General features: G+C 51.0%; 4 protein-coding genes across 4 annotated transcripts; 2 read left to right on the top strand and 2 right to left on the bottom strand.

Annotated features, from left to right (window-relative positions):
* Nucleotides 1–857: 857 nt before the first annotated feature.
* PpBr36_04696 (uncharacterized protein) lies at nt 858–1,846 on the bottom strand (the record flags this gene model as incomplete). Its single annotated transcript, XM_029891855.1, has 2 exons — nt 858–1,174; nt 1,273–1,846. 2 exons carry the CDS (start codon nt 1,844–1,846, stop codon nt 858–860), a joined length of 891 nt encoding a protein of 296 aa, XP_029749414.1.
* A 4,946-nt stretch (nt 1,847–6,792) lies between these two features.
* PpBr36_04697 (uncharacterized protein) lies at nt 6,793–8,943 on the top strand (the record flags this gene model as incomplete). The annotated part of the gene is made up of 3 exons (XM_029891856.1): nt 6,793–7,105; nt 7,212–7,463; nt 7,541–8,943. 3 exons carry the CDS (start codon nt 6,793–6,795, stop codon nt 8,941–8,943), a joined length of 1,968 nt encoding a protein of 655 aa, XP_029749413.1.
* A 535-nt stretch (nt 8,944–9,478) lies between these two features.
* PpBr36_04698 (uncharacterized protein) lies at nt 9,479–10,739 on the bottom strand (the record flags this gene model as incomplete). Its single annotated transcript, XM_029891857.1, has 3 exons — nt 9,479–9,940; nt 10,330–10,606; nt 10,693–10,739. The coding sequence occupies 3 exons, from the start codon at nt 10,737–10,739 to the stop codon at nt 9,479–9,481; spliced, it is 786 nt and encodes a 261-aa protein (XP_029749412.1).
* Nucleotides 10,740–11,308: 569 nt separating this feature from the next.
* On the top strand, nt 11,309–12,918 carry PpBr36_04699 (uncharacterized protein; the record flags this gene model as incomplete). The annotated part of the gene is made up of 3 exons (XM_029891858.1): nt 11,309–12,535; nt 12,604–12,809; nt 12,891–12,918. The coding sequence occupies exons 1-3, from the start codon at nt 11,375–11,377 to the stop codon at nt 12,916–12,918; spliced, it is 1,395 nt and encodes a 464-aa protein (XP_029749411.1). The 5' UTR covers nt 11,309–11,374.
* Nucleotides 12,919–13,564: the final 646 nt, after the last annotated feature.

Here is a 13,564-nt window from a genome sequence, read left to right on the forward strand (position 1 = left end):
AAAAAAACCACATTCCGCCAAGCCTCAACACACACATGCCAGTAGCCGCCGGGATGAGTTTATCGTCTTACCGTCCGTGCCGAAAACACCCCCCATCCCGTGACGGGATCGTCAGCACTTTAGAAGCCGACCAGGGATTTGAGTGGTTACTACTTATCGTGTGCATATCGATATTCATCCTTCGAATCCGCCGCCTTGCCTTTTTGGGCAGAGAACAGCCGCTGAGTATGTCCAGATGTGAGATAGAGGTTCTTGGAATACGTGCCTGGAAACAGAATTTCTCCATCTAATTTGGGATGGGTTTCACGCTTAGGCATACTTGCACAAATTTTCATGTTCCCAGGTCATCAAAAGTCAAGACTCGCTAAGCAGACATGAAATCCATATTGCTTGCTTCAGGCCAGGAATAGCGCAGCCTTTTGCTTCTATTCCGAGATAGACACATTCGAGCTTCTCGACTTGCACCAAGAGAGTAAAAACGTTGTCTGATCCTCAATTCAAGTGTGTATCTAGACTATTATAGACCAGGCTGGGGATTATACCATGCAGAACAACCGGTTGCTCCGCAATTTTCCAAAACATCTGTCGAGAAAGTCCACGGAAAAAAGTGTACTAAGCAGTCCAAAAAGGGCATACCCTTTACCAAACAACAGATCACGTACGGGGGAATGCAATGATGATATTAGAGTCTTCCAAAGTACTTGTCTCTCAACCCTCTCTCTGTCTATATCCAGAAGTAAGACATACTTCTTCTTTTTTCCGACTTCAAAACCCTGTCAGCAAACATCCCGTTACATAATTAAGATATTTTTCCAGACCTCACTCGGCCAATATTGATACATAGCATCAAAACAAGGTTAATAGGCCTCCACCTTGCCGCGAGCTTCCTTCTCAATGGTGATCTGATCATTGACACGGTCCCATCCGAGAAACGCCCGGAGACGCATTCTACGATCCTCAACAGTCATAACGCCACCATCAGTATCGGCTTTGTAGCCCCACGAAATGTGCAGATCTTTATTGTTATCGCAGGGCTTGTCGTGGAAGTCGTCCAGCTTGGCGTCGATACCTCGAGTGAAGTTGGCGGCTTCGGTCAAGAGATCGCAACGTGTGTCTTTCATGCCGCATCGCTGCAGGACAAAGTCCAGCTTCACGTGGTTCGACATGTCTATCCCTGATGGAGGAAAAGAGGATGGTCAGTACTGGTCCAGTATTAAGGTGTACACCTTACGTCAAGGTTCCAGATAATAGCAGTGGTATAGTCAGACTTACTCCGCTGCAGCTTCTTGACAACCCACCAAGCCGCATCGCAGTCCTCTCGCCTCTGCACAAGAGCCTCGGACCTGCGATCCTCCCTCATTGCCAGCTCACCGCCACCAGGGCGAAGGGGCTCAAACGTGCCAAACTTGTACGCCCTCTCCGTCTTGCTCGCGACCTCGGCTCCGCCCACCAGGTCCTTGTCGTCGTAGCCAAAGTACGCGTTCTCAAGCGTGAAGAGGTTCATGACGTTCACCGTGATGAATCCGTTGCTGTTCCAGCCGCTGCTGATGGCGTACTTTGACACGTCAGTGTTTTCGAGGCAGGGGACGGCGACCCAGGGAATCTGCGTGGCCGGCAACCAGGCAGAGTAGACGTGGATGGTGCACTGCTGGAAGGAAGCATCCAAGACGCCGGCTGGCTTCTCGCTGATGAAGAAGTGGTATGAGCAACGGTTCTGGTCCTTGGGTGGCTCGGCGGCGTCGGTGCAATTTCGGGAGAAGCGGTAGATCGTCCAGTTGCCGATGGCTTGGCTTGCCGCCTGGACGGCCAGGGTGGCTAGGAGGCAGATGCTTATGAGGCTCCGCATTATGATTCAGATATTCTTGTTTTGCTATCTTCTCTTGCCTTCTATCCAAGATGAACCATAAGAAAGATGATTATCCCGTTGGATGTGAAGACAAATAGCAGTACTTCTTGGGTCATAGAAGTCTAGGAGAACCATATAATGCTCATAAAGACTCCCAGGCGCAGGGCTTTATACCTTGAGGATGTGAATGTCAGTCGAAGGAGACAGCGATATTATTTAAGCTACAACAAATCATCATCTGGTATGTCACATCATAAGATCTGTGTATCTCCCGATATATCATGTATAAGCAACCGTGCCTTCCATGTCAGCAATACGCTTGCCTATTCCACCACCAGACCATACAGCGGATAGGATAACGTGTGTTGTGGGCACTTGTCGCTGCCTCGTCCTACCTCGCATTTCCATTGTGCTGCCCACGCGAGTAGGACCTGTGCCCTGGAGTCGCCTGAGCTCGGAAGCTTCCGTTACGGACGCGTTGCATTACCATCCAGACTCACCCAAGAGAAAATACCTAACTCTCGCCATTTCAAGTCGAGAAACTAGAATGACTAACATCTCTGGGCCTGGATTCCTCACCGTGTTCTGTGATACCAGAACACGAGCGGCTCACATGGGCAACCAGATCATGCTCAGGGTGGGCTTTTGTCGACGATTGCAGGCTTGCGTAAGATGTAGGACAGTTGAGTAGTCAAGACTTGGCGATGTCTACATTCGGCAGTTTTGGCTGCCTCTTTCGGCTATTCATGTTGCACAAGAAAACTCTAGCAACCCATGCTGCCTGCTACATTTGGTAGGACCTTTCTTCTCCATCTGCTTCTAGTAACTATAGTCCGAAGTGATTGAACATGGCGAGTCTCATATCCCACCCGACCTGTGAGTGGCTGACGTACTATGTTTCCTATGTAGCTATCCATGAATGTTATGTATCTACCTTGACCAATTACTATTATGCGAGTCAAGAGAGATGTTGTTCGAACCGCAGAGCCTTGCCCAAGGACTTGATAAGCCAAAACCGCCCGCGTGATGATAGTGCCTTGCTGGGATCATCTTTGGGTTTCGGATTGGTAGCTCCGGCAAAAACAAGATGAATTTCACAAGAAGCCACACGCCTTCTCGAGCATCTGGTAACATTGTCACGGAGTCTGATTACACTTCAACGACCTCGGAAAAAGTTTCAAAGTCAATAAGGTCGCTCCTTGACCAAATACTTATTCTTGGATAGTTTAACCATGATGTGGAATATGCATTAAACCTTTCGACGTAAAAATCTTAAGTCAAGTCTTCAAATGTTCCCCTTGTATAGATAGGAAAGTATGAGACCTTTCCTGACAGATAAAATGGATTTTCGAGGAGGACCAAACCAGACCAGAACAAGTCTATATCAAGGCAAAGCGTCAGCACGACATTATGGAATGGTTGCCGGCGAGCCGTTGCCGGCTGGGCACGGAATCAACTCACCCGCAATCCTTGGCCTGTGATGCTTGATCTAGAGGGCACTGAAACCGCTGGCAGCAACAAGTGACAAAGTCCAGGACGAGTGATTATAGACAGGCTAGAGAGGAAATGACGGGATGCTTCTATCGGATTTGGTAGCGTCAAACATTTCGGCAAGAATGACGAGTTACCTTTATTGAGTTTCTTCAACCAAGATTGAGGCCGAGAAATTCTTGTTGTTCCATCTCAGTACTGATTGCTGGAATTAAACAGAACATCCATCATGCAGCGAGATACTAAATCTGCCATTGGGTCTTGGCACCTCTCCTGGTTGTCACAAAGTACAGGCTTGAAGCCAACAGCTTGGTGCACGTTCCTGATTATAAATCGCCCAAGACCAAGGCAGACCTCAGTAGTGAAATGCCCAAGACTTGCTGTGAAATTGATGTACTTGGGGTCGACAGTAATGCCAAGTTTGAACCTCTACTTAGAACCATGCAAGTTTGCCGTTTTACATTCCCAACAGCAACATGATGAAAAAGAAGTGGCACTATCCTACATGATAGAAGTTTCCTTGGACTCCGACGTCAGACACTTTGGGCAACGTCAACAACAGAGCTTCAAAACCTCAGATTGTTGAGCGACATGCGCTGCAAACTAGCGAGGAGCTTAGTTAGTCGATATTACTTCCATTACTGGAATTTATGGTGATATCAGCTGGCCGTGTTGCTTATGCCTACTTGCTGTACGTCGTTTGGTCATGGACGACCATGGCTGCCTAACAGTATTCGGCCACAAGGGTTTGTCAGGTTTACTCGGGATATTGTATCAAATGGATATTAAAGTATTCTTTTTATATAGGCTGCATATGGGCAAAGATATGTTACAATTTTCGTAGATATTGACAGACCAGCAGCCAAAGATTGTAACTCGATTCGGAGGCTCCAAACTCCATGTGGTAGTCTCAGTTCAGCCTAGATGTCGCCGGGCTGCGCAGTGAAGGGTACACTAGCCAGAAACTGTGCATGTTGGTTCATTGATCACCTGCGGGATCAGCATGATACATGGCCAGTGAATACGCTTTGGGTTGACAGACGCGGAGTGCTCGTGTGCCTTTTTATACGTTCGGTTGAGCTGCCTCACGGCCCGAATAGGCTACCTGTTCGGGAGATCGACGAAGCGAACTTTCGACAGGAGCAGGAGACACAAAGACTGTTTTAACAAGTTAGAAAGATTGCTACTCGCGTGCAGGACTTGTGCCACCTTGTCGCCTTCTGCACATAGGGACATCAGTTGTGGAGACGTCTTGAGCAAATATCTGGCTCGAAGAGTGGGCGTAAGTACTCGCAAACTAAACGCAGCCCATCAACTACCTAACTACCTCGTCCTTGGTCGAACGCAGAATGTGCTTAAAAATAGAACAACCGTTGATGAATCGGGGGCCAACGCAACGCCAAGATCTGAACCGTCAAAGACTCATTGGTCGACCTCCTCTGACCGTTCTCTGGGACGATCTATCTTTGGTAGTGTGGGTGGTAATAGTGCCACCTGCTTTGTGGGGTCGACAGCGATAATTGGTCAGAGTCATATATTGAATTTCTCGAAGGGTAAATTACGGCGTTAGGAAGGAGTGAAAAAAATCAGAGTCGAAAATGCGGTTGCATGCAGGCGGGCAGTTGACGCTAGTGCCTGGGCGGGCAAGGCCAGGATCCATCGCGACCCAAACCCCCCTCAACTGGACTTTTTCTTGGTTGCGCTTGCCATATCTGGTGCGGGATTTGCTCGATACTTTTGTGCTATTCTTGGATAAGACCGGGCTCGAATTGAACATGGTGCTCAATTTTTATTGAATCCAGCCACTTCGACCGGCCCAACAAACAAAAGCAAAAGGAAAAAAAGACCCCGACAAACCGCCTTACCGCCAGGATCTGCAACATGTCCGTTTGAGAGTGCCCTAGGCCGATTATGTGACCTAGGAATCTTTCCCAGAATGCTTCTATCGGCGCCGCACCGATGCAGCAGGTTCATCTTTTGTTCGGAGCAACTTGAGAACAACTGTCACCAGCAGTGATTTTAAATCATATAATCGGGCAGCTTTGGAAGTAACCTGCAAGCTCAAGCCAAGGATTGGAGGCAAATCGGGACCGACCAACCGAAACCTCCCTTGGCCGTTCCCGGACGAGAAATATTTTCACATTCGCCCCCCTCATATTGATTCGTCTACTGGCGATTGCTACAGTACGGTCCGACCAAGGTACACCTGCTGCATCGCCGGTCGCCTGATTTGGTCAATCAAAGGGTTGATCAGCTTGGCTGCTCCCCTTGGACCATCATTGCACAAGATGAAAACATGCGAGTTGCCGCTGTGAATCGAAAAGGAAGCACGCACTTTAATAACACACGCGCGGCATCGCCATCGATTCCATTTAAATTCATTTTTATTCCCTGAAAGGAAGGGAAGGCCTCTTAAAACGGCCACCTTAGGGCCTTGGCTGGGCGTCTGCGGAAGATACTAATTAATTGATTAACCTTGCAATATGTACACCAGATCCCTAGCCGACGATCCCCTTTTTTTCTGACCACTCAGAAGCTCGCCACCCCCCTGTCGCCTAGAAAGAATGGCCTGATCTACGCGCCGGCTCCAGTATCCGCCAAGCCTGATTTATCTCTGATTGGCTACATCAAGGCAAACGAAAAGCTGGACAGAGACGTCCTCTACCTCTTTCCTAGTATGGTTACAATGATTGCAACGGCTGACTGCTGACAGGCCGTCGCCCATGATCAGAGTACCACGAACCCCTCATTAGACAACAGTCATCTTTGTCGGATCGGGGAGAGTCCGTAGCTATTATGAGAAACCATAACGCGGGACCGCCTTGGTGAACATGGGTGACTGCATACTACACCTATTTGATCTTGAATGGGTAAGTGGATCTTTGGGTCAGTACCACCCTGAAGTATGGTCTACTGTAGGCACCTAGTAGCTGGTAAGAAATTGATGGTTGGGAGATGAGGGTCTGGTCGTTTGGCTGGCGCTTCTCCATCGGCTTCTGATGCCGTCATTGCACACACAAACACACACACCCATCCTTCGAATATGGGTGTCCATCTACAACCGGGCGGCTGCAGGCTGGCCGGTAGAGGCATGAAAAGAACCATGGCGAACTTCGCCCACCCACCTGCAGCGGAGGGGCAACCACAAGCAAGCGCTTGGCTGAGCCCGGCTCGACCGAGTTCCACATTCACTTAATACATACATATGCCGCGTCGGTACGCACCTCTTCCCTTCCCGGTGGTTCCTTTGGTCCCTTCCCGCCTGGTGCCCCATCGTCGCCATTGTACTACCCACCTGTCGAGTCTACCATCTCGAAGGTGAAGAAAACCGAATATTGTCAGCAAGTCAGAGACGTTGTGCTTTGAAGAGCTGTCTACCATGATATTGTCGTGATACCAGTCACCCCTCCCGACTCCCATCAACTCTCCATCTCAACCCTCAATACACAGCCACCATGCCACCCTCAATATCAAAAACGTGCTGGAGGCTCCCAGCAGCGATCTGGTTCACTCTATGTCTCTTGTCGACGGTAGCTACAGCCCTCCAGGTTGCCCCGGGATCACCATGCGCACCGGTCTGCCAGGACCGTAACGATGGCGACACGAATAACGCCAACGGATCGACAATAAGCGCCAAGGACATCGTTTGCGAGGATCCGGATTACGATTCAAGGACCATCAGGGGCATGAAGTTCAAGGAATGCACGCAATGTCTGCAGTCGAGCAGGTATACAAGCGGAGAAGAAACCGATCTTATGTGGTATCTCTGTAAGTACCAAGCATATGGGGGGTTGTTTTTCTAGGTCTAGTCTATACCAGCGTTCTGTGGGACTGGCAGGAACCATTATGTGGAAAGCCCACTAACGTCTCAAAGACAACCTGCGTTACGCTGCAAATGTGTGTCTCTACAACTACCCGGAAGCGGTTCAGAACAAGTCTTTTGCTTGTGATATCCCGAGCTCATGCGGTGGCCTCAAGACCGCCCTCAGGGAGGGTGACTTGAAAGCGGAAAGCACCACACAATTGGCATACTGCTCCGCCGACAATGAGAAAATGAAAGCATGGGCGATCAAATCTTGCACCAGCTGTTTATGGAACGCTCCTGAAAGCAAATACCTCTCTAATTGTAGGTGATAGTCGACCTTCGCGAGGTTTGGATTTGGCTTTGTAGGGCCATGAGATGGACTAACACAGAAAATACAGTCATGGTTGCCCTAGACGCCGCCTGCGTTCAGAGACCCAAAGCAGGCGATCTTGTTGGTCTGACGGGTAGCTTGTTCACACCATACGCAGTAAATATTACCGACCCGCCGAAGCTGGAGACCGGACCTCCTCCGCCGGCCCAGACAACTATGGACACAGGCACCATTATTGGTATTGCAATCGGCGCAGCTCTTGTGCTGCTCCTTGGTGTCGGTCTATTCGTGGTCTACTGGCGTAAGCAGAAGCGCGCAAAGGCTGAAGAAGAGCGGAGGTCCAACTCAGATTCACCAAACGGTGGCAGCTCCATCACTGCACTGAACATTGGCGGCGGCGGCGGTCCCGGGTCAGGGGGTGGTCGTCACGGCTACACCACTGACTACAAGAGAGAAATTGGCCTAACCTCTTTCGAGTCGTACGATGCGCCTCGAAGCGGTGGCCTCAACAGCAACAGGAGCGGAAATTATACCAACTCAGGCGAATATTACGACCAGCTCGAGAAATACCAGCAAAGAGCAGCGGCCCAGCAGTACGGCATGCTTAACCACACCGGTCCGGCGGACTCGCTACCGGCACACCCGGCGTACATTCCACGTGCTGCCATGGCTCAACAGCAACAGCAGCGGAACAGCACCGACTCTAGGGGATCCCGTAATACCGCAACATCATCTTTAAACCTACAGCAACAAGCCATATCAAACCAGACACTTGCCGCCCAGAACTCACAACAGCAACGACCTACATCAACCCAAACACTCTCCGCTCAACACCTACAACAACAACAGACTACCCGTCGCACTTCACCCCGAAGTTCTCCGCGGCTCATCCCCGAACCTATAACCCTCTCAGCCGTGCCTGCGTCAAAGCAACGTTACGCCAAGACTACGAGGGAACAAGCGCCGCCGCCTTCGCTATCGACATCCTCAAAATCGGTGGTCGATTCATATACCATGCAGAAGTACCTGGCCGCTGAAGACGACAGGCCGGGCCACACCATGCCGCCCCCACCTGCGCAGAAGCCACCCAAAGCAGCGAAGCCATTTGACCCCGCGAATCCTCCGCCGCCACCTCCTCAGCCGGCGGTCAAGATCCCGTCGCTCGGCCTGCCATCGGTACCGCGGGTCCGCGTGCCCAAGCAGTACGCGCCACCACGAATATCTGTCGAGGAGGCGACGCCGACAGATGCCGCCGGCGGTGGGGGCGACTTTGCACGGGCAAGCACACCAGGCAGCCGCTCGTCTTCGGTATCCCGCGAGGGACGGCCGCCGACCAGAGGAAAGGATGAGCCCAACATGATCGGAGGCGCGTCAAACAACGATCGGATAATAAGACAGACGGTAAACGTCACGAGGCTAAGGCAGGAAGAAGTTCCTATTGCGAGTGGGAAGACTGTCCTGTACAGTTGATGAAGTTGGTTTATTCCTCTCGTTAGAATGACCAGAAATGAACACGAGCATATTGGTTCTGAATGTTTTGGATATTTGGATCTGATGCCATGCGTGACTTGCTCATGGATAATGGGATGAAATGAAGGTATCCAGGGTGTGGGGACGGTAAACAAAGCATGGAGAGATAGTAAAAAAGGAATGGATAATAAAGGATTAGGATTTCTGGATGAGTGTGGATTTGGGTAAACCCCAGGCCCGAAGCGAGGGACACGGGATATTGTATACACAAGTAGAGGGATAACAGGACCTTTTCTTAAGTTGACTGCATGCAGCCAGATGATCACACAAGGGTACCACAAGGGACTCATACCAGCCAAGTATTCGATGGGACAATCATTATCATTGGTGCAAAACTTTAGACGCTCAAGACAACAAGAATTGGCATTCTGATGCATTTGTCTACATCGGACTAATTTGTTCTCTATTCATCGTCGAATTTATCGATACGCCTCCGCTCATCTTACTATGTTACAATACAGTCTCCCAAAGCGCATCATCCCAAGCGGTGACCCGCGCCTCGCGTTTTCCACGAGTCCGGAAGTGGGCCACTACCTGTCGAAGCGCCCGTGGTCCTGCCCGCAGCACCTGGGGCGGCGGCGTACCGGGCTGTACCAAAAGCTCTCTGCTCAACCCTGGCGGTCGTCTGGATCAGACGCGACACAAAGGCCGGGGTGGCGAGCCAGTTCCTGCCGCCGCCGAACTCGGGCCAGAGGCGGTAAAGGAAATCGTGTATGTGGGCGGCCAACAGGCCAATGACCTGAAGGAAGAGCCGGTCTGGGCCGTCCATGACTAGCGTGGAAAACATCATGGCGTAGGGGATCAGCTGGGCGGGGATGGTGAAGAAGAAGAAGCCGGCCGACTGGCCCCGCTGGTCCTGCGTGGCCGTGTAGGAGACCGAGAGGATCAAGGCCTGGAGGCAGAAGGGTGCGTTGATGCCTGAAATGGTGTTGAGAATCTGAGTTACGTTGCAGCGCAATAAGTCAGCAAGTGGCTCCCTCGAGTATTCCAAAGGGGCAAATCACCAAGAATTATGTGCAGATAATGAAATGTAGGGAGCTAAGAAAACCACCCGAGCGAAGTAGAGAAATAATCGACTCGAGCCATCCATATAGACATCCCACCATGCCTACACCCCGAACCGGCCCTTTGAGGTATGCGAATGACGGACCGGCCCAGGATGCAAGGGTGATCTCCCTCTTTTCCAGGAACCGTGATAGCAGAAGAGGCAATGCACTATCCGGGCAGATATAAGAGGTGCCTCCGGTGACGAAGACGTAATTTTGGGAGGCAAGCGGGGAACGATGGGAGAACAAAAAAAGAATGCATGGGGTAGAAAAGACCTACAAGGATGATTCCTGAAACTGTCACCAAATACCAGACCACATCTTCCTTTCTGGGGAACTTGACGCTCCCGACCTCAAGTTGTCTGAGGTAGGAGAAAAGAAAGTATGGATCAAGAACCATACCGAGCTTGGGGCCTGCGACCAGGAAGTTTGTCGCAAGTCGCCATATCTGCGGCGGCATCATCAAGAGGTGTTCAGGCTGCCAGTAGAACCACGCAGCCGGGAGAGGGCCAAAGTAGATGCCGAGGGTGGCAACGAAGACTGCTGCTGCGACATTCCTGTGGACAGATGGCAATGGTCAGGACGAGTGAATGCGATAAGGCTGAGGGCGTGATGACAAAAGAAAAGAGAAAAGAAAACGTACCTAGCTACAGGCGGCGCCGCCCAGAAGCTATCCAACAGATCCGACATGGTTCCTGTGACGGGTATCGCGCTCTTTCGAGGTTGCGATGGAGTTTGACAAAAGGTTTTTTGACGATCAAAAGATGCAATTGACACTTGCCAACAATTTGAGTAGGAAGTTGAGAAATTTTCAAATGGATGTTTTCAATCCAAATTGAAAACAGAGTGGGTGTTTGTTCAGGTAGCAACGGAGCAAACGCGTAGGAGAACAACAGCAGACAAATCTGCTGATATTGTGGTTGGCGAGTGCCAATTGAAGCGTGTCATCTTCTCGAAAGAAAGACAGAGTGGAATGAGGTGAAGAAGAAGCTTAGAAGCTGATGGAATTTTGCCCTGTTGCGCGGCTTTTTAGCAGGTGCCTGAAAGTGGGGAGCTACAGTGGCTCGAGTGGCTAATGGCCCGTGGCGCCAGCTTCGATGTGGGGTGGGTCGGCACTGACATGTACACACCAAGCCGTTGCACCCTGCAGGCTCCGATAACCGGTGGATCGATGGCTGCGAATTGACGAAAAGCAGCGAGCTCAGAACAAAAACGTCTCTTGGAGATGGATGACTCACATCGAAGGTCTTAAATACAGCAACCTCTCCCTTTTTGAGCTTGGTTTGATCTTGAACTTCTTCACTGGAGCGTTCATTGATCAAGCAATGGCTTCCAAAAGCACTTCCACGGCGGTTTGGGGCCAATTGAGGCATTTGGCCCAGCAGCAAACGCGCTGCTACTCTGCAACTGCCGACTCCATCCCGACGTCTAAGAAGAAGTACGTACCGACCAAGGGCGTCTACCCCAAGGGCTTCCGCGTCTCCGGCACAATCGTGGGGGTCAAACCGGGGAATACCACCAAGCCAGACCTGGCCTTTGTTGCTTCAGACACGCCTTGTGCCGCTGCTGCAGTCTTCACCAAGAACCGGTTCCAGGCCGCTCCCGTCACCTTTAGCAGAGACTTGTTGAAGAGGAAGCGTAACTCGGGCGTCAATGGTGTCATCATCAACTCTGGCTGTGCCAATGCCGTGACGGGCAAGGGTGGGCTGGAGGACGCCGAATCCATGGCTCGCGAGGCGGACCGCTGCCTGGGCGGCGACGGCACCATCGTCATGAGCACAGGCGTCATTGGCCAACGCCTGCCCATCAAGAGGATTCTTGACAACGTGCCGGCGGCTCACTCCCGTCTGGGTTCCTCACATGACCACTGGCTTTCTTGTGCGACCGCCATTTGCACCACGGACACCTTCCCCAAGCTCATGTCGCGCTCCTTTACCTTACCGTCGTCGCCGTCCGTCGAGTACCGCATAGCGGGCATGACCAAGGGCGCCGGCATGATCCACCCCAACATGGCTACTCTCCTGGGCGTCATTGCTACCGATGCTCCGATTGCGCCTGCGGTCCTCCCAAGCCTCTTGAAAAACGCCGTCGACCGCTCTTTCAACAGCATCACCATTGACGGCGATACCTCGACCAACGACACGGTTGCCTTGCTGGCCAACGGCGCCGCTGGCGGAAAGGAAATTGCCTCCGAGTCATCCCCCGACTTTGCCGCATTCCGGGATGTTTTGAACGTCTTCTCGGAGGATCTCGCCAAGCTCATCGTCCGCGATGGCGAGGGAGCTACCAAGTTTGTGACGATCCGCGTGTTGGAGTCTGACAGTGAGGAGACGGCAAAGAAGGTGGCCAGCACCATTGCCCGCTCGCCCCTGGTGAAGACTGCACTCTACGGCAAGGACGCAAACTGGGGCCGTATCCTGTGTGCCACGGGATACGCGCTGATTTCTGAGCCGGGATCGGCAGCTGTTGTCGATCTTTCTGATAAAGTAGGTTTTGGGCAAAACTATTCTTGTGACTCCTCAGTGGATTGACAGAGAATCTTCTTTTACTACAGATCGTACCGGAGAAGACAAATGTCTCGTTTGTTCCTACCGATGGCACCGCCGAACTCAAGTTGCTGGTTGACGGCGAACCTGAACAGGTTGACGAGGTCCGTGCTGCCGAAATATTAAAGGCAGAAGATCTCGAGATCGTGGTCAGGCTTGGCACTGGTAAGGCTGAGGGTAGATATTGGACCTGCGATTTCAGCCATGAATATGTGTAAGTGTATCCCGCAAAAGGATTCCAGCCATCTGGTCCAAGTATGATTGCAAGAACAAGCTAACGATATGTCATGTCTAGCACAATCAACGGCGACTACCGGACATGACAAGCATGTCAAACATACCAGGTAGTCATATATCTAATGATACAAAATACCAGTCTGGATAGATCGACGTCGAAGCGAATTAGTTACCTGCGCCTTTTGCAAGTCATATGAATTTGAGTATTCCACAAAACATGACGCTATGACAAGACATTTGCAGACTGTGGGCCACTTTGCCTTTTGCTTCACCGCCGGCTTGCGACTCCTTAATCACCATATTTATATCAACACTTGAGCTGTAAAAAGTAGTGTCTACCTTAGTTAGCCTCTCTAAAAGCCCTTCAAGGTTGATGGCACACGATGCGGGCATGCCATACGGGATTCCACCAGGGTCCTCATCCATCTACAACTAGAAGCAAGTGTCAATCAGGGTGGCCATTCTAATCGACACTTGCTCCTACTGCAGATCGATTGATACAAAGCGGGAGGGATGCATGGACTGGGAAGCTTCTTCCTTGGTAGTCTAACGCCCCTACTACTGTGATTTGTGATTTGTGTTTAGGGCACTTTTGCAGTACGCTTGTTTATGCTGTCGAGTGCTCATTCAAGACAGACGTAATTTAAATTCATGTTAGATGCAGGATATCGGAACCAACGCTCAAAGAGATGTGATGTAGAAAGTACAAAAAGGAAAATAGATGCTAGAGAA

Source organism: Pyricularia pennisetigena, chromosome 6 (genome assembly GCF_004337985.1).
Source record: "Pyricularia pennisetigena strain Br36 chromosome 6, whole genome shotgun sequence".
Lineage (NCBI taxonomy): Eukaryota > Fungi > Ascomycota > Sordariomycetes > Magnaporthales > Pyriculariaceae > Pyricularia > Pyricularia pennisetigena.